Source organism: Plectropomus leopardus, chromosome 18 (genome assembly GCF_026936395.1).
Source record: "Plectropomus leopardus strain MGB_pleo_1.0 chromosome 18, ASM2693639v1, whole genome shotgun sequence".
NCBI classification, from domain to species: Eukaryota; Metazoa; Chordata; class Actinopteri; order Perciformes; family Serranidae; genus Plectropomus; species Plectropomus leopardus.
In genome coordinates this window covers 12,950,758-12,970,645 of record NC_142193.1, presented here as the reverse complement: position 1 = coordinate 12,970,645, position 19,888 = coordinate 12,950,758, and the positions used below count along the sequence as shown (strand labels likewise).

Genomic DNA, 19,888 nt, shown 5'->3' with positions numbered 1-19,888 from the left:
AAAATCTACATTATTAGAAAAAAAAGAAAAAAAATACCTGCCAAAACTCAATATTATTTAAAAAAAAAAAAAAAAAATTCAAAATTATAAAAACATTTTAAAAAAATGGGCTTAAACACCCCAAACTTCAGTGTTATTTTAGAAAACGAGAAAAACACCCTCAGACTCAATAAAAATAGATAAAATTATATAAAAAATAGAGAAAGACTTGTACTTTTCTCTGAATTGACTGATTGATAAGTCAACCAACCTTTGTAGCTGTACTTGTATAAACTTAAAATGATAAATTTTACTAACTCATTTTAGGTTTTTTTAAGTAAAAAATAAAAATTATAAAGTCACCAAAGCTGACAGATAAATGAAGTGAAGTAAAAAGTAAAATATTTTCCTCTGAAATGTAGTGAAGCAAAAGAATAAAGTAGCATGAAAACACCAGAAAGTAAAGTCTATGTCCCTAAAATTCATAGTTCAGACTACAGTGCTTGAGCAAATGTACTTAGTTACACAGCACCACTCCTAATGACGACACCTACCTGCTTTAAATTATTTGTCCACACTAACTGTGTTTATGAGGAACACTTTCAGTATGAGGCTAGCCGTTTTATTGTTATTAATTCAACGGTATACGACTTACCAAAAGTTTTACCACCTGAAACAACAGGGTCTAAGACAGTTTGAATTAACCAGTCGTACCTGAAGGCAGCACAGCTATTAGTTATTTTACATTCCAAAATGACGGACCCGACAACGTCGCCAGAGGATCACTGGAAAGTAAGTACTTAATGCTAGTTAACCACCACCCTTTAGTTAAATTGATTCGTACGTCCATTGCATCCGTGATATGTTGCGCAAATTGCTATGTCCATAAGTTGAAGTTTTGTAAACGTTTGGAGGAGCAGGGCTTTGTTAGCTTGACAGCTAGCGTTAGCCCTGTGACGTTCGCTAACGTCACAGGGCTAATAGCAGTTAGCTAGTTAAGTAAACAAAACGTCCCGAAAAGGACAGCTCGTGTTCTTCGTTTGTGCTTAAAATAGACTCTCTATAACTAAAAGTACATTTCAGTTCTTGCGTGTCTGTATGTCTTTAAAACATCTAGAAGTGACAGAGGTGCAGATTTGTCGAAGAGTCCGTTAGAATGGTAAAGTAAATCTACCATTAGCAAGCCTGTAAATTCATTACTATGTGCAGCAAATAAATAACATAAATTCAACCTGCAGGATACGCTGATTAATCATCATAAGATTCTATATCCGTCCTCTCTGTCCACTTTCTCTTTCCACATCCCAGAAGTATTGACTGAAGCTTTCTAGCAGACCATGTGTAATCGATGTGTCAGTGTCGTATCTGATAATAATATAGCTGCTAACATGAAAATCATCTAGACAAATACAATTCTTCTTATGTCAGGGACCCCTAAGTAAAACTGTTCTCTAATCATATTAAAGTCTTTGAGGTGGCAATATACACACACACACACACACACACACACACACAGACAGAGACATTTAATCAGGAAGTCACACTGATCAAGATTTTACAAGTGAGACCTTAGTGCAAAGTAAAAAATACAATAAATAAGATATTATAATGGGGATGACATAGAAATATAGTAATAAAATATCAAGGATAAAATCCACATTCTAAAATGTCCTTGGTGTTGGCATGAAAAGGAATAAAAAGGATGACACACATAGATAATATATATGTAAACGTAAAGATATGCATTTATTCAACAATTGCATGACAAAGTATAAATTAATGCATTCTAAAATATCATCGGCACAGGTATAAAATGGGATAATTACAAGCATATTATTTTAATAATATTTCTTTGATTTGCCCTATCAGTGTCAAGAGCAAGACGTAATGTTGATATGCCCTCTGGAATCATTATAAAACACAACAACAACAAAACAAAATAGACCCGCACCAGTATTGTGGTGTGTTGCCCTACATCAAACAGTGGATCTGTGATTTAAGGACTAATAGGGTGCAGCTCTTTACCCTCCTGCACACTTAAATTGAACAAATCAGGGCAATGCTCAGCGGGGGTTTAGAGTTTTCTATCAGGCAAGCTAGCTATTGGTCTATTGTCAGCGTATTTAGGGCAGGATGATTTCCCTTCTTTTTATTCCAGCCCCTCAGCCTCTATTTTCTCCTTTTTCCATCTTCTGTTTTCTGGTGATGGCTCGGCAGACAGACGGCGCTTTCAGCGACAGCGGCTTTGACCCTAGTGAGTATTCAGTCAGTTCATATTCTGTTTTTGGTCATATCATTTGATATTCAGGCTTTGTGATAGTGACATTGTGTTTCCGATATTAGCATGTCAATCTTCTTCTGACCCGGAGTGAAAATGTCGTCTGTCTTGCTCTTCAGGTTTCTTTGCTGAATCTGCCAGAAAGGGTTCAGTTGTGTCCAGGGCCAACAGCATCGGCTCGACAAGTGCCTCTTCAGTACCAAATACAGGTATGTTGTTTAGAATAAAGGGGAACTTAGATTGCTGACTGTTTGGAGAAAGAATTTGTGCTACATTGAGACTGTGATATGATATGATTTGATATGATATGATATGATATTTGCTTTGTTGATGGATCCTCTCTTCAAATGACTTCCCTGTAGCAAATGTACTTGTAGTCTAAATTATGTCAAATGTTTTGAGATTGCACTTCTAAGAATACTCTATCATGTTTCATACAAAGTATAACCTTACCATTAAATCAAGCCTTAGTCGGCTTCCTTTAATTTTAGCATCCTGCTTCTTAAAATATTGCTACTCAGTGCAATATAAAGTCAGCGCACGTAAGTACGCCTAATAGGATGTAGAAGCACTGTAATTCCAACAGAGGGCTTTGTGTAATTATAAGTTTAATAGAATTCAGTGCATAGAGAAGTGTTTTCCATCTTCATAGCTTTTGTTTAGATTCTGTTGAATAATGTCTTGTGTAAGCCAGTGAAAAGTGGATTACAATGATCGATAGAACTTGATTGAGGCATGAATCAGCTTGTCTGAATCCTGCTGAGATGTACCAGTCTTGGCTAAATTTCTGGAATGGAAGAAAATAAACTGAAGATTTACTCTAGGACATGTACCGTAAGTAAATCTATAAATTCATCTTTCAGTCCCAGAAAAGAAAGCTTGTTGTCAGACCAACTAAACCACTTAAAAATAGCTTAATCCTTCTCCTCTACGAAAAGTTCAGTTTAAAAGCAAAATAGTTCATTGTGCATTTGTCAGTATACCATCAGGTATTCAGTGTCTTAAGTCAGAGGCGTGTTTCCTAATCTGATTGTCAGTATATTCTTGAACAGATGATGAAGACAGTGACTACAGACATGAGACGTCTTATAAGGATTCGTATAAAGATCGACGGAGACAAGCGCACACACAGGCTGAGCAGAAGCGTAGGGATGCTATCAAGGTAAGGCTAGACTGCAAATAGGATTTAGGTCTCTGTGACTTAATACAGATACACTTTTGAAAAGTTTTATAGTTCCATAATTTTATTTTTTCAGTCCTTACTAATTCTTTTTTTAACTTCAGAAAGGCTACGATGACCTCCAGTCCATAGTGCCAACCTGCCAGCAACAGTCTGAATTTGCAGTGGGAGCACAGAAGATCAGCAAGGCCACTGTGCTACAGAAAAGTAAGATGTCATGTTTTGGAATAAGTTATAATCGGTCGTCCTCGGAATGATGCATTTGGAATAGTAGTAATAGTAATAGCACCCATTCTTGAGAAATGGGACAAATCATACCCTACCAAAACAAACAACCCAAAAAACTTTTAAAAGTATAACTTAACAACACACTAATATGTGATTTCTAAAATGTTTGGATCTGCTCTCCATGTTTTAATTTCTAAAATTCCTCTGTGCCAGAAAATACCCATGTCCCAGACAAGAATTCACAACTTCAGACAATCAAAAATGTGTTAAAAGTCTTCAATATCTAAAACTAACTGTATGTGCTGATAACATCCGTGTAAAAAACGTAGGTTTCATCATCTTTGTATTTAAATATGTCTTTTTTTAACGAAAATGTTGGTCCTTAAAGATGTGTCCCAGTTATTTGTCAATTCTGTAATTTTTTTTTCAAAAAACATGATTTAAATAAGGCAAAAACGGACTTACCTATATCCTAAGGACTCCTGTCTCATTTCCTGGTTTCCAGAAAGGGGGTGTGTGCTGTTGTAGTACCGGTAAATTTTCCACTTCTTGATTAATTGATTAAATAAAATTGCTATTGGGTACGTCTCAGCCATAACATGTCAACTACATAGTCTTTCGAGATCAAAACTAAATAAGAATCATCATTTAGTATTTTGATTAGCATCAACAGAATTCGTAGCATCTTGAAATGTAAAAATATATAACTTTTTGTCAACTCTGTAAGATGTCAACTCAGTTTTCTGTCCAACTTTCAGCAGTGGCATTATTGTCCAGTCGTTTTCCAATTTTGTTCAGTCCAGCCACTGGTTTATTTTTCACTTCAGTCATGTTATGAAGATTTGATTGCTGCTTAAAGCCCCCATTACAAACCCAGTCTCACATGCGCACATTACAAAAAGCAAGCAAGCAAAAAGATAATATATGGCATCCGCAGATATAAATGAGCATGTTCAAATAACCAGAGTTCAGTAGAAAGATTTAGACAAAAATATCAGACAATAGAAACATTTGCACTTGTTCAAATGACTTTATTAGGGGGAAAATAGGACGTAGCAGCATTTTAATAAGTAGAAAATGGTTGTGGATGGAAAACACCTCGTTGAAAATGGAAGTTTTATATCTGTTTGAAGTGGAGAAACCCCTTACAGATGCATTTCTGTATTTGTTTGCAGCAATCGACTACATCCATTTTCTTCATAAAGAAAAGAAGAAGCAAGAGGAGGAAGTTTCTGTACTTAGGAAAGAAGTGATGGCGCTGAAGATTATGAAAACGTGAGAAACTGGTTCACAAACTTTCTCAGCTAAGCTTTTTTACCTGTAATTTATTCTACAGCCCCAATTGCTGGCAAACTAACACCTTCCTACTTATTCTGCACCCAGGACAGATGAAAAGATGGATTTAAAAATGAATGCTGATCTTGTTCAAAGTGAGGAAACTCTTGAGTTAGAAATGTTTTAATCGCAGCCCTGACACAGCATATTCTGAAAGGACTATTTGATCTAAAATGAAGTAAAAAAATAAAGATGCAAAAAGGTGTCTTTAAATTAAAGTTTAAAATGCTGTGTTTGGATTTTCTTTGACATTTGCCTTGGAGGCAAATAATTTAATCTATCTTAAGTAAAACATTTGCTTATGAAACAGGCCAAAAATTAATTTGTGGTTTTTGTGATGCAAGTAAACACTGATATTCTCTTTTGATAGGAACTATGAGCACATAGTGAAGGCTCATCAGAACAACCCACAGCAGGGAGAGGATCAGGTGTCAGACCAGGTCAAGTTCAACATCTTTCAGAGCATCATGGACTCACTGTTCCAGTCTTTCAGCAATTCTGTTTCGGTGAGCAGCTTTCAAGAACTCTCTGCCTGTGTTTTCAGCTGGATTGAGGAGCACTGCAAGCCACAGGTAAGAAATACCTCTGATGCATTGTGGACAGCAGATCAGACACAGTGGTGATGGTCAGTGATATTTTAACAATCTGTGTGTTTCTTCTCTTCTGTTGTAGACACTGAGGGACTTTGTTGTTAGGGTGCTCCGGCAGATCAATGGTCAGCTTTATTGATTGAGTGAAACCTCTGGACTTAACCTCCAGAAATTGACTTTGAGCTTGTTCAGGCCACACACCACAGTATTTACACTCACTTCAGCTCATCAGTGACTCCTCGGTTGCAATTGGATAACCTGTCAGTACGGGCAGAGGTGAGAAGCTGCATGTATAAGAAGGATCACTTTCTGATTGTATGTAGGAGAGTTAAGCATTCGTCAGCCTCTGATGACTGTTCATATTACTTACTATTGTTCTAATTAGAAATTCACAATAAACATAACAGTTTGCCAGTGAATATATGCATTTAATGCATCAGGTAGAAAACATAGTGTAGTATGCACCCAGTTGTAGTCACTAGGCGAGTTTCCGTTAACCCTCAAATTGCACAAATTGAAATTACGAATGCAAAATATGTCTAATGGAAACACATCATTTAAAAAAACCTGTTTATTGCACAAAAAATTCTATGCTTACATGAGGTGGTATCTCAGGCGATTCAAAAAGGCCATATTCCACAAAACTGCAATGGAAACATTTTTTTCACTTTTATAGCTCATATGATGTGCAACATTGGGCAACAGCAATGCGACTATGGCTAATATGGCTTAAGTTTTGCACAAATCTATAATGGAAACCCGCCTACTGTCTGCAGTAACAGGTGTTGCCCTTGAGATACATCAAAACTAAGACTACCACAGATTTGGGTAATTAATTGCATTTCTTCTGCACTCTATAATTCTAATAATTAACATAAATTTAGAGAAGCGTGATGAGAAATGTGGAAAAACTCTAAGCCCTCACCCTCACATATTTGCTGCCTAATGCTGATACAAAGGGCTCCTCTCAGCTTCAGTTCACAAATACTGTGAGTCAGTCATACCACTCTGAACCGTAGCAATGTCAAACACTCTCCTACTATACTACTGCAGGGTAACTGTCATTTTCTCTAATTGTGCAACCAGGTATAGCCTCTTTGGCACTAAAGCATTTTATTATTGTTTAAAAACAAAATGCCTTAGTTTTAAGGTTTTTATTACAGCAGTGGCGTTAAGCCGCTAAAATGTTAAAATGACGTGTGTAGGCAGCATTAAGATTCATGGATTATTAATTATATACACTGACTTTTGACAATAATTGAGCCTTACCGCATACTGTTTAAGTTCAGGCAGTTCAGTTGCTGTTGTACATATTCTATGTTTTTTTGGGAGCTGTCAAAGACAAAGTGTTGATTTTTAGGAACCTTTTGGATTGCAGTTTACTATACAATAAGCTTAAAGGTTTAGTGTTTTAAGATTTAGGTGGATCTATTAACAGAAATGGAATTTAATATAAGTTTGTTTTCTACAAGGTATGATCACATAAAATAGAAAAATGTGTTTGATTGTTTATATCTCCATACGGAGTTCGTCCTCTTCTATGGAGTTTGCCATGTCGTGTTGTCACTGGCTCAGAACGGACAAACACAGCACTGGCTGTAGATGCAATCTACAACCTCAGCTGCTAGATGCCACTAAATCTTACACACTAGACCTTTACAGTTCAGTGGTTTGAATGCCAACATGATGGCTTTGGATGTCTGAGTTCTATGATCAGTAACAGTTCAGTCCAAAAAGTGAAACATTATACACCACTATATGTAAAAAGTTGTGACTGTTCTGACTGAACCCTCCATCAGTCACATGTTCCTGGTGAGGGATTTACAGCTGCTGTACTGAGTTCAAAAAGGTTTTCCTTCTTACATTTTTAAACATATGATACAAAGCTAATTTTCATTAAGGCTTTTACAGTTTCCAGTGTCTGAATAAGTAAAATCTGTCATACACATGGCTAATCTATTTGAGTAGCTTTATTGTTGTGGCTTTCGTCAAAGGGAAATGTTAATTTTCAAACCTGTCTTGTTGCTTCAAGTACTGTCTCTTTATAGTTGTTTTGTATAGCCATCTACGGTATATCACCATCCAAAGAGTGCCGTCAACCTACGTAATGACAATGAATGCTTGTCCTGTTTGCATTGCCCCAAGTGAAATGGAAATGAAGCACAGCAGAAAAGGACAAATCATATTGCTGTGTTGTGGTTCCATCTCTACAGCTAATTAACCCTTGAAAAAATAATATAATATTATTTTAAGACGGTTGAGAAAGAACTTAATTTGTTGGAAAAATTATGTTATCACGAAAGCAACAAAAGTGACTCTTATTAACATTTAATAATTAAAAGCAATACTGAGTGAAGAAGCAGTACAAAAGATAATTAACAAAGGGGAGGAATAAAACATGACAACCCCCCCTAATACCTGAAGGAGATAAATTGCTGCCCATTTGTTGTACATTGTGGTTCTTTTATACACAGTTTTCTAAAAACATGTCAGCAATATGGACTTGAGGATATATGAACAAAGAACCCAGCTCTCAAAGCTATAATGACTGGTTGTTGACATATTCATCAAAGGCTCAGGGTTAGTTGTATGGCTTTAAAAAGGGAAAGAAAAACCTAGGTTGCCTATTAGGCCATAAGCATCTGACAGCGCTGTTGTCTAACAATGTGACGTAGTGGTAGTGTCTTGCATATGACATCTATTTTTGTATAAATATTTTCAGTTAAAGTGGAAATTGTTTTTCCATTCAACTTTTACTGAAGATGTATTATTTGTTCAAGAGAAATGATTTGAATAAAGAATGCGCTGTGGCTCTGATGAAAAATCTATATTCATATTTATAATTAATAATCTTTTCTTGTATGATGAAGTGGATGAATGAGCTTTTTTTTTTCCAAGTGCTTGGAACAACTGTTATACAGTTTTCATCAGTCTCCACTCCCAACTTCACTCTGTGAGGGAAACACCACATCATGGTCAAAAATTTGTGGCCGTCATGAAAAAGTCATGAAAAAGTAATTAAAAATATCTAAGTATATTATGTCATTAAAGAAAGAAATTAAAAAGTCAAAGTATGACATGTCATTAAACAAATCATAAAAAGTCCTAAATATAGTATGTCATGTAAAAAGCGGCATCACTAAACATGTAGCTTAAGCATTAAAATTCTTAAATAACAAATGTCAATGAAGTATGTCATGGCAAATATACATTGTGTAATATGTCATTCAAAAATCATAAAAAAAAAAAAAAAAAAAAAAGCCTACATATGGTATGTAAAAAAAAAAAAAAAAAAAGTCAGGGGCGTGTGGTGGCTCAGTGGATAGAGTGGTGCCCCTTGCCAAGGCTGTGTCCTTGCCATGGCGGCCGGGGGTTTGAATCCAGTCTTGGCCCTTTGCTGCATGTCTCCCACTCTCTCTATCCCTTTCACACTCCCACTGTCCGATCAATTAAAAACAATAAAAGCCCAAAAAAATAATCTTTAAAAATATATATATTTTTTTTAAGGTCAAATTATGCTATGTTGTTAAAAATATCATGTAAAACTTCTTAAGTAATTAAATCTGACAAAAATTACACATACAAGCCATACTTAAGTTTGTCATCTAACAATCAGAAAGAAACATCACAGGCCCCAAGACCCATAAAATAACATGATGAAAACATGACCAAAGATGCAAGGCTATAGTATGGCGAAGAATGTACAAATTTGACATGTCCGAAAAACACCTGAAAACCACTTAGTATAGCATGTAGAGGCATGTTATTAGTACACAGTGTTGAAAAAGCATCCAAAAATGGCCCGAAAACCATAAATAAAAATAACATGTTGAGAGAATGGCGAAAAAAGCAAAGCTATAGTATGACAAAAATGTGAAAATTTGGCCAAAGAAGCAAGGCGAAAATGTCAAAATTTGAAATGTCTAAAAAACAGCTGAAAACAACTTAGAATAGCATGTAGAGGCATGTTATAGTGTACAGTGTTGAAAAAACATCAAAAAAAGACCCAAAAACCCATAAAAAAGCATCTTGAAAAATTGACCAAAGAAGCAAGGCTATAATATAGCAAAAAAGTCAAAATTTGACATGTCCAAAAAACAGCTGAAAACAACTTGGTATGGCATATAGAGACATGTCATAGTATGCAGTGTTGAAAAACCATCCAAAAACAGCCCCAAATCCCATAAAATAGTATGTTGAAAAATTGACCAAGGAAACAAGGCTATACTATGGCAAAAAAGTCCAAATTTGACATGTCCAAAAAACAGCTGAAAACCACTTACTATAGCATGTAGAGGCATCTTACAATATACAGTGTTGAAAAAACATCCAAAAACGGCCCAAAAACCCATAAAATACCATCATGAAAAAATGACCAAAAAAGAAACAGTATAGTATGGCAAAAAAGTCAAAATTTGACGTGTCTAAAAAACAGCTGAAAACCACTGCATGTAGAGGCATGTTATAGTGTACAGTGCTGAAAAAACATCCAAAAAAAAACCAAAAACCCATAAAAAAGCATCTTGAAAAATTGACCAAAGAAGCAAGGCTATAGTATGGCGAAATTGTCAAAATATGACATGTCCAAAAAACAGCTGAAAACCACTTAGTATAGCACACAGAGGCATGTCATAGTATGCAATGTTGAAAAACCATCCAAAAACAGCCCCAAATCCCATAAAAAAGCATCTTGAAAAATTGACCAAAGAAGCAAGGCTATAGTATGGCAAAAAAGTCAAAATTTGACATGTCCAAAAAACAGCTGAAAACCACTTAGTATAGCATGTAGAGGCATGTTATAGTGTACAGTGTTGAAAAAACATCCAAAAACGGCCCAAAATCCCATAAAATAGTATGTTGAAAAATTGACCAAAGTAGCAAGGCTATAGTATGGCAAAAAAGTCAAAATTTGACATGTCCAAAAAACAGCTGAAAACCACTTAGTATAGCATATATAGGCATGTTATAGTATGCAGTGTTGAAAAAACATCCAAAAACAGCCCAAAAACCCATAAAAAAGCATCTTGAAAAAAATTGACCAAAGAAGCAAGGCTATAGTATGGAAAAAAAGTCAAAATTTGACATGTCCAAAAAACAGCTGAAAACCACTTAGTATAGCATGTGGAGGCATCTTACAATATACAGTGTTGAAAAAACATACAAAAACGACCCAAAAACCCATAAAAAAAGCATCTTGAAAAATTGACCAAAGAAGCAAGGCTATAGTGTGGAAAAAAAGTCAAAATTTGACATGTCCAAAAAACAGCTGAAAACCACTTAGTATAGCATGTAGAGGCATGTTATAGCTTACAGTGTTGAAAAACATCCAAAAAGCCCAAAATCCCATAAAATAGTATGTTGAAAAATTTACCAAAGAAGCAAGACTATAGTATGGCAAAAAAGTCAAAATTTGACATGTCCAAAAAAACAGCTGAAAACCACTTAGTATAGCATGTAGAGGCATCTTACAATATACAGTGTTGAAAAAACATCCAAAAACGACCCAAAAACCCATAAAAAAGCATCTTGAAAAATTGACCAAAGAAGCAAGGCTATAGTATGGCGAAATTGTCAAAATTTGACATGTCCAAAAAACAGCTGAAAACCACTTAGTATAGCATATATAGGCATGTTATAGTATGCAGTGTTGAAAAAACATCCAAAAACAGCCCCAAATCCCATAAAAAAGCATCTTGAAAAATTGACCAAAGAAGCAAGGCTATAGTATGGCAAAAATGTCAAAATTTGACATGTCCAAAAAACAGCTGAAAACCACTCAGTATAGCATGTAGAGGCATGTTATAGTGTACAGTGTTGAAAAAACATCCAAAAACTGCTCCAAAACCCATAAAATAGCATGTTGAAAAAATGACCAAAGAAGCAAGGCTATAGTATGGAAAAAAAGTCAAAATTTGACATGTCCAAAAAACAGCTGAAAACCACTTAGTATAGCATATATAGGCATGTTATAGTATGCAGTGTTGAAAAACATCCAAAACAGCCCAAAACCCATAAAAAGCATCTTGAAAAATTGACCAAAGAAGCAAGGCTATAGTATGGAAAAAAAGTCAAAATTTGACATGTGCAAAAAACAGCTGAAAACCACTTAGTATAGCATGTGGAGGCATCTTACAATATACAGTGTTGAAAAAACATACAAAAACGACCCAAAAACCCATAAAAAAAGCATCTTGAAAAATTGACCAAAGAAGCAAGGCTATAGTGTGGAAAAAAAGTCAAAATTTGACATGTCCAAAAAACAGCTGAAAACCACTTAGTATAGCATGTAGAGGCATGTTATAGCTTACAGTGTTGAAAAAACATCCAAAAACGGCCCAAAATCCCATAAAATAGTATGTTGAAAAATTGACCAAAGAAGCAAGACTATAGTATGGCAAAAAAGTCAAAATTTGACATGTCCAAAAAAACAGCTGAAAACCACTTAGTATAGCATGTAGAGGCATCTTACAATATACAGTGTTGAAAAAACATCCAAAAACGACCCAAAAACCCATAAAAAAGCATCTTGAAAAATTGACCAAAGAAGCAAGGCTATAGTATGGCGAAATTGTCAAAATTTGACATGTCCAAAAAACAGCTGAAAACCACTTAGTATAGCATATATAGGCATGTTATAGTATGCAGTGTTGAAAAAACATCCAAAAACAGCCCAAAAATCCATAAAAAAACATCTTGAAAAATTGACCAAAGAAGCAAGGCTATAGTATGGCGAAATTGTCAAAATTTGACATGTCCAAAAACAGCTGAAAACCACTTAGTATGGCATATATAGGCATGTTATAGTATACAGTGTTGAAAAAACATCCAAAAACAGCCCCAAAACCCATAAAAAAGCATCGTGAAAAATTGACCAAAGAAGCAAGGCTATAGTATGGAAAAAAAGTCAAAATTTGACATGTCCAAAAAACAGCTGAAAACCACTTAGTATAGCATGTAGAGGCATCTTACAATATACAGTGTTGAAAAACCATCCAAAAACAACACAAAAACCCATAAAAAAACATCTTGAAAAATTGACCAAAGAAGCAAGGCTATAGTATGGCGAAATTGTCAAAATTTGACATGTCCAAAAAACAGCTGAAAACCACTTAGTATAGCATGTAGAGGCATGTTATAGTGTACTTTGTTGAAAAAACATCCAAAAACGGCCCAAAAACCCATAAAAAAGCATCTTGAAAAATTGACCAAAGAAGCAAGGCTATAGTATGGCGAAATTGTCAAAATTTGACATGTCTAAAAAACAGCTGAAAACCACTTAGTATAGCATGTAGAGGCATGTCATAGTAGGCAGTGTTGAAAAACCATCCAAAAACAGCCCCAAATCCCATAAAATAGCATCATGAAAAATTGACCAAAGAAGCAAGGCTATAGTATGGAAAAAAAGTCAAAATTTGACATGTCCAAAAAACAGCTGAAAACCACTTAGTATAGCATGTAGAGGCATCTTACAATATACAGTGTTGAAAAACCATCCAAAAACAGCCCCAAAACCCATAAAAAAGCATCTTGAAAAATTGACCAAAGAAGCAAGGCTATAGTATGGCGAAATTGTCAAAATTTGACATGTCTAAAAAACAGCTGAAAACCACTTAGTATAGCATGTAGAGGCATCTTACAATATACAGTGTTGAAAAACCATCCAAAAACGACACAAAAACCCATAAAAAAACATCTTGAAAAATTGACCAAAGAAGCAAGGCTATAGTATGGCAAAAAAGTCAAAATTTGACATGTCCAAAAAACAGCTGAAAACCACTTAGTATAGCATGTAGAGGCATCTTACAATATACAGTGTTGAAAAAACATCCAAAAACGGCCCAAAAACCCATAAAAAAGCATCTTGAAAAATTGACCAAAGAAGCAAGGCTATAGTATGGCGAAATTGTCAAAATTTGACATGTCTAAAAAACAGCTGAAAACCACTTAGTATAGCATGTAGAGGCATGTCATAGTAGGCAGTGTTGAAAAACCATCCAAAAACAGCCCCAAATCCCATAAAATAGCATCATGAAAAATTGACCAAAGAAGCAAGGCTATAGTATGGCGAAATTGTCAAAATTTGACATGTCTAAAAAACAGCTGAAAACCACTTAGTATAGCATGTAGAGGCATCTTACAATATACAGTGTTGAAAAACCATCCAAAAACGACACAAAAACCCATAAAAAAACATCTTGAAAAATTGACCAAAGAAGCAAGGCTATAGTATGGCAAAAAAGTCAAAATTTGACATGTCCAAAAAACAGCTGAAAACCACTTAGTATAGCATGTAGAGGCATGTTATAGTGTACAGTGTTGAAAAAACATCCAAAAATGGCCCAAAAACCCATAAAAAAGCATCTTGAAAAATTGACCAAAGAAGCAAGGCTATAGTATGGCGAAATTGTCAAAATTTGACATGTCAAAAAAACAGCTGAAAACCACTTAGTATAGCATGTAGAGGCATGTCATAGTAGGCAGTGTTGAAAAACCATCCAAAAACAGCCCCAAATCCCATAAAATAGCATCATGAAAAATTGACCAAAGAAGCAAGGCTATAGTATGGTGAAAAAGTCAAAATTTGACATGTCCAAAAAACAGCTGAAAACCACTTAGTATAGCATATATAGGCATGTTATAGTATGCAGTGTTGAAAAAACATCCAAAAACAGCCCAAAAACCCATAAAAAAGCATCTTGAAAAATTGACCAAAGAAGCAAGGCTATAGTATGGAAAAAAAGTCAAAATTTGACATGTCCAAAAAACAGCTGAAAACCACTTAGTATAGCATGTAGAGGCATGTTATAGCTTACAGTGTTGAAAAAACATCCAAAAACGGCCCAAAATCCCATAAAATAGTATGTTGAAAAATTGACGAAAGAAGCAAGGCTATAGTATGGCGAAATTGTCAAACTTTGACATGTCAAAAAAACAGCTGAAAACCACTTAGTATGGCATATATAGGCATGTTATAGTATGCAGTGTTGAAAAACCATCCAAAAACAGCCCCAAAACCCATAAAAAAGCATCGTGAAAAATTGACCAAAGAAGCAAGGCTATAGTATGGTGAAATTGTCAAAATTTGACATGTCCAAAAAACAGCTGAAAACCACTTAGTATAGCATATATAGGCATGTTATAGTATGCAGTGTTGAAAAACCATCCAAAAACAGCCCCAAAACCCATAAAAAAGCATCTTGAAAAATTGACCAAAGAAGCAAGGCTATAGTATGGCAAAAAAGTCCAAATTTGACATGTCCAAAAAACAGCTGAAAACCACTTAGTATAGCATATATAGGCATGTTATAGTATGCAGTGTTGAAAAAACATCCAAAAACGGCCCAAAAACCCATAAAAAAAGCATCTTGAAAAATTGACCAAAGAAGCAAGGCTATAGTATGGCGAAATTGTCAAAATTTGACATGTCCAAAAAACAGCTGAAAACCACTTAGTATAGCATGTAGAGGCATGTCATAGTAGGCAGTGTTGAAAAACCATCCAAAAACAGCCCCAAATCCCATAAAATAGCATCATGAAAAATTGACCAAAGAAGCAAGGCTATAGTATGGTGAAAAAGTCAAAATTTGACATGTCCAAAAAACAGCTGAAAACCACTTAGTATAGCATATATAGGCATGTTATAGTATGCAGTGTTGAAAAACCATCCAAAAACAGCCCCAAATCCCATAAAAAAGCATCTTGAAAAATTGACCAAAGAAGCAAGGCTATAGTATGGCAAAAAAGTCAAAATTTGACATGTCCAAAAAACAGCTGAAAACCACTTAGTATAGCATATATAGGCATGTTATAGTGTACAGTGCTGAAAGAACATCCAAAAACAGCCCAAAAACACAGAAAAAAGCATCTTGAAAAATTGACCAAAGAAGCAAGGCTATAGTATGGTGAAATTGTCAAAATTTGACATGTCCAAAAAAGAGCTGAAAAACACTTAGTATAGCATGCAGAGGCAGGTTATAGTGTACAGTGCTGAAAGAACATCCAAAAACAGCCCAAAAACACAGAAAAAAGCATCTTGAAAAATTGACCAAAGAAGCAAGGCTATAGTATGGCGAAATTGTCAAAATTTGACATGTCCAAAAAACAGCTGAAAACCACTTAGTATAGCATATATAGGCATGTCATAGCATGCAGTGTTGAAAACCCATCCAAAAACAGCCCCAAAACCCATAAAAAAGCATCTTGAAAAATTGACCAAACAAGCAAGGCTATAGTATGCCGAAATTGTCAAAATTTGACATGTCCAAAAAACAGCTGAAAAACACTTAGTATAGCATATATAGGCATGTTATAGTATGCAGTGTTGAAAAACCATCCAAAAACAGCCCAAAAACCCATAAAAAAGCATCTTGAAAAATTGACCAAAGAAGCAAGGCTATAGTATGGCGAAACTGTCAAAATTTGACATGTCCAAAAAACAGCTGAAAACCACTTAGTATAGCATATATAGGCATGTTATAGTATGCAGTGTTGAAAAAACATCCAAAAACAGCCCAAAAACACAGAAAAAAGCATCTTGAAAAATTGACCAAAGAAGCAAGGCTATAGTATGGCGAAATTGTCAAAATTTGACATGTCTAAAAAACAGCTGAAAACCACTTAGTATAGCACACAGAGGCATGTCATAGCATGCAGTGTTGAAAAAACATCCAAAAATGCCCCAAATCCCATAAAATAGCATCATGAAAAATTGACCAAAGAAGCAAGGCTATAGTATGAAAAAAGTCAAAATTTGACATGTCCAAAAACAGCTGAAAACCACTTAGTATAGCATGTAGAGGTATGTTATAGTGTACAGTGTTGAAAAAACATCCAAAAACAGCCCAAAAACACAGAAAAAAGCATCTTGAAAAATTGACCAAAGAAGCAAGGCTATAGTATGGCGAAATTGTCAAAATTTGACATGTCCAAAAAACGCTGAAAACCACTTAGTATAGCATATATAGGCACGTTATAGTATGCAGTGTTGAAAAAACATCCAAAAACAGCCCAAAAACCCCTAAAAAAGCATCATGAAAAATTGACCAAAGAAGCAAGGCTATAGTATGGCAAAAAAGTCAAAATTTGACATGTCCAAAAAACAGCAGAAGACCACTTAGTATAGCATATATAGGCATGTTATAGTATGCAGTGTTGAAAAAACATCCAAAAACAGCCCAAAAACCCATAAAAAAGCATCTTGAAAAAATGACGAAAAAAGCAAGGCTATAGTAAAGCAAAAAGTCAAAATTTGACATGTCCAAGAAACAGCCGAAAACCACTTAGAACAGCATGTAGGGGCATGTTATAGTATACAGTACTGAAAAAAAAGTCCAAAAACAGCCCAAAAACACAGAAAAAAGCATCTTGAAAAATTGACCAAAGAAGCAAGGCTATAGTATGGCGAAATTGTCAAAATTTGACATGTCCAAAAAACAGCTGAAAACCACTTAGTATAGCATATATAGGCATGTCATAGCATGCAGTGTTGAAAACCCATCCAAAAACAGCCCCAAAACCCATAAAAAAGCATCTTGAAAAATTGACCAAACAAGCAAGGCTATAGTATGCCGAAATTGTCAAAATTTGACATGTCCAAAAAACAGCTGAAAAACACTTAGTATAGCATATATAGGCATGTTATAGTATGCAGTGTTGAAAAACCATCCAAAAACAGCCCAAAAACCCATAAAAAAGCATCTTGAAAAATTGACCAAAGAAGCAAGGCTATAGTATGGCGAAACTGTCAAAATTTGACATGTCCAAAAAACAGCTGAAAACCACTTAGTATAGCATATATAGGCATGTTATAGTATGCAGTGTTGAAAAAACATCCAAAAACAGCCCAAAAACACAGAAAAAAGCATCTTGAAAAATTGACCAAAGAAGCAAGGCTATAGTATGGCGAAATTGTCAAAATTTGACATGTCTAAAAAACAGCTGAAAACCACTTAGTATAGCACACAGAGGCATGTCATAGCATGCAGTGTTGAAAAAACATCCAAAAAATGCCCCAAATCCCATAAAATAGCATCATGAAAAATTGACCAAAGAAGCAAGGCTATAGTATGGCGAAAAAGTCAAAATTTGACATGTCCAAAAAACAGCTGAAAACCACTTAGTATAGCATGTAGAGGTATGTTATAGTGTACAGTGTTGAAAAAACATCCAAAAACAGCCCAAAAACACAGAAAAAAGCATCTTGAAAAATTGACCAAAGAAGCAAGGCTATAGTATGGCGAAATTGTCAAAATTTGACATGTCCAAAAAACGCTGAAAACCACTTAGTATAGCATATATAGGCACGTTATAGTATGCAGTGTTGAAAAAACATCCAAAAACAGCCCAAAAACCCCTAAAAAAGCATCATGAAAAATTGACCAAAGAAGCAAGGCTATAGTATGGCAAAAAAGTCAAAATTTGACATGTCCAAAAAACAGCAGAAGACCACTTAGTATAGCATATATAGGCATGTTATAGTATGCAGTGTTGAAAAAACATCCAAAAACAGCCCAAAAACCCATAAAAAAGCATCTTGAAAAATTGACCAAACAAGCAAGGCTATAGTATGGCAAAAAAGTCAAAATTTGACATGTCCAAAAAACAGCTGAAAACCACTTAGTATAGCATGTAGAGGCATGTGATAGTGTACAGTGCTGAAAGAACATCCAAAAACAGCCCAAAAACACAGAAAAAAGCATCTTGAAAAATTGACCAAAGAAGCAAGGCTATAGTATGGCGAAACTGTCAAAATTTGACATGTCCAAAAAACAGCTGAAAACCACTTAGTATAGCATATATAGGCATGTTATAGTATGCAGTGTTGAAAAAACATCCAAAAACAGCCCAAAAACACAGAAAAAAGCATCTTGAAAAATTGACCAAAGAAGCAAGGCTATAGTATGGCGAAAAAGTCAAAATTTGACATGTCCAAAAAACAGCTGAAAACCACTTAGTATAGCATGTAGAGGTATGTTATAGTGTACAGTGTTGAAAAAACATCCAAAAACAGCCCAAAAACACAGAAAAAAGCATCTTGAAAAATTGACCAAAGAAGCAAGGCTATAGTATGGCAAAAAAGTCAAAATTTGACATGTCCAAAAAACAGCTGAAAACCACTTAGTATAGCATATATAGGCATGTTATAGTGTACAGTGCTGAAAGACCATCCAAAAACAGCCCAAAAACACAGAAAAAAGCATCTTGAAAAATTGACCAAAGAAGCAAGGCTATAGTATGGCAAAAAAGTCAAAATTTGACATGTCCAAAAAACAGCTGAAAACCACTTAGTATAGCATGTAGAGGCAGGTTATAGTGTACAGTGCTGAAAGAACATCCAAAAACAGCCCAAAAACACAGAAAAAAGCATCTTGAAAAATTGACCAAAGAAGCAAGGCTATAGTATGGCGAAATTGTCAAAATTTGACATGTCCAAAAAACAGCTGAAAACCACTTAGTATAGCATATATAGGCATGTTATAGTATGCAGTGTTGAAAAAACATCCAAAAACAGCCCAAAAACACAGAAAAAAGCATCTTGAAAAATTGACCAAAGAAGCAAGGCTATAGTATGGCGAAATTGTCAAAATTTGACATGTCTAAAAAACAGCTGAAAACCACTTAGTATAGCACACAGAGGCATGTCATAGCATGCAGTGTTGAAAAAACATCCAAAAAATGCCCCAAATCCCATAAAATAGCATCATGAAAAATTGACCAAAGAAGCAAGGCTATAGTATGGCGAAAAAGTCAAAATTTGACATGTCCAAAAAACAGCTGAAAACCACTTAGTATAGCATGTAGAGGCATGTTATAGTGTACAGTGTTGAAAAAACATCCAAAAACAGCCCAAAAACACAGAAAAAAAGCATCTTGAAAAATTGACCAAAGAAGCAAGGCTATAGTATGGCGAAATTGTCAAAATTTGACATGTCCAAAAAACGCTGAAAACCACTTAGTATAGCATATATAGGCACGTTATAGTATGCAGTGTTGAAAAAACATCCAAAAACGGCCCAAAAACCCATAAAAAAGCATCATGAAAAATTGACCAAAGAAGCAAGGCTATAGTATGGCAAAAAAGTCAAAATTTGACATGTCCAAAAAACAGCAGAAGACCACTTAGTATAGCATATATAGGCATGTTATAGTATGCAGTGTTGAAAAAACATCCAAAAACAGCCCAAAAACCCATAAAAAAGCATCTTGAAAAATTGACCAAACAAGCAAGGCTATAGTATGGCAAAAAAGTCAAAATTTGACATGTCCAAAAAACAGCTGAAAACCACTTAGTATAGCATG

At 35.0% G+C, this 19,888-nt stretch overlaps 1 protein-coding gene across 3 annotated transcripts in view; it reads left to right on the top strand.

Annotated features, from left to right (window-relative positions):
* Positions 1-653: 653 nt before the first annotated feature.
* Positions 654-19,888, top strand: part of mlx (MAX dimerization protein MLX) — a 36,927-nt gene continuing 17,692 nt past the window's right edge. Inside the window, exons 1-8 of one of the 3 annotated variants that reach the window (XM_042505360.2) lie at positions 654-771; positions 2,197-2,233; positions 2,377-2,466; positions 3,310-3,419; positions 3,542-3,644; positions 4,841-4,940; positions 5,371-5,572; positions 5,673-8,418. In XM_042505360.2, coding sequence (XP_042361294.1) covers positions 733-771; positions 2,197-2,233; positions 2,377-2,466; positions 3,310-3,419; positions 3,542-3,644; positions 4,841-4,940; positions 5,371-5,572; positions 5,673-5,729 — 738 coding nt within the window. In that variant the 5' untranslated portion in view covers positions 654-732 and the 3' untranslated portion in view covers positions 5,730-8,418. Of the gene's footprint in view, positions 772-2,193; positions 2,234-2,376; positions 2,467-3,309; positions 3,420-3,541; positions 3,645-4,840; positions 4,941-5,370; positions 5,573-5,672; positions 8,419-19,888 lie in introns of those variants that run through there. The other 2 variants (XR_006106725.2, XM_042505359.2) reach the window with 2 other exon arrangements.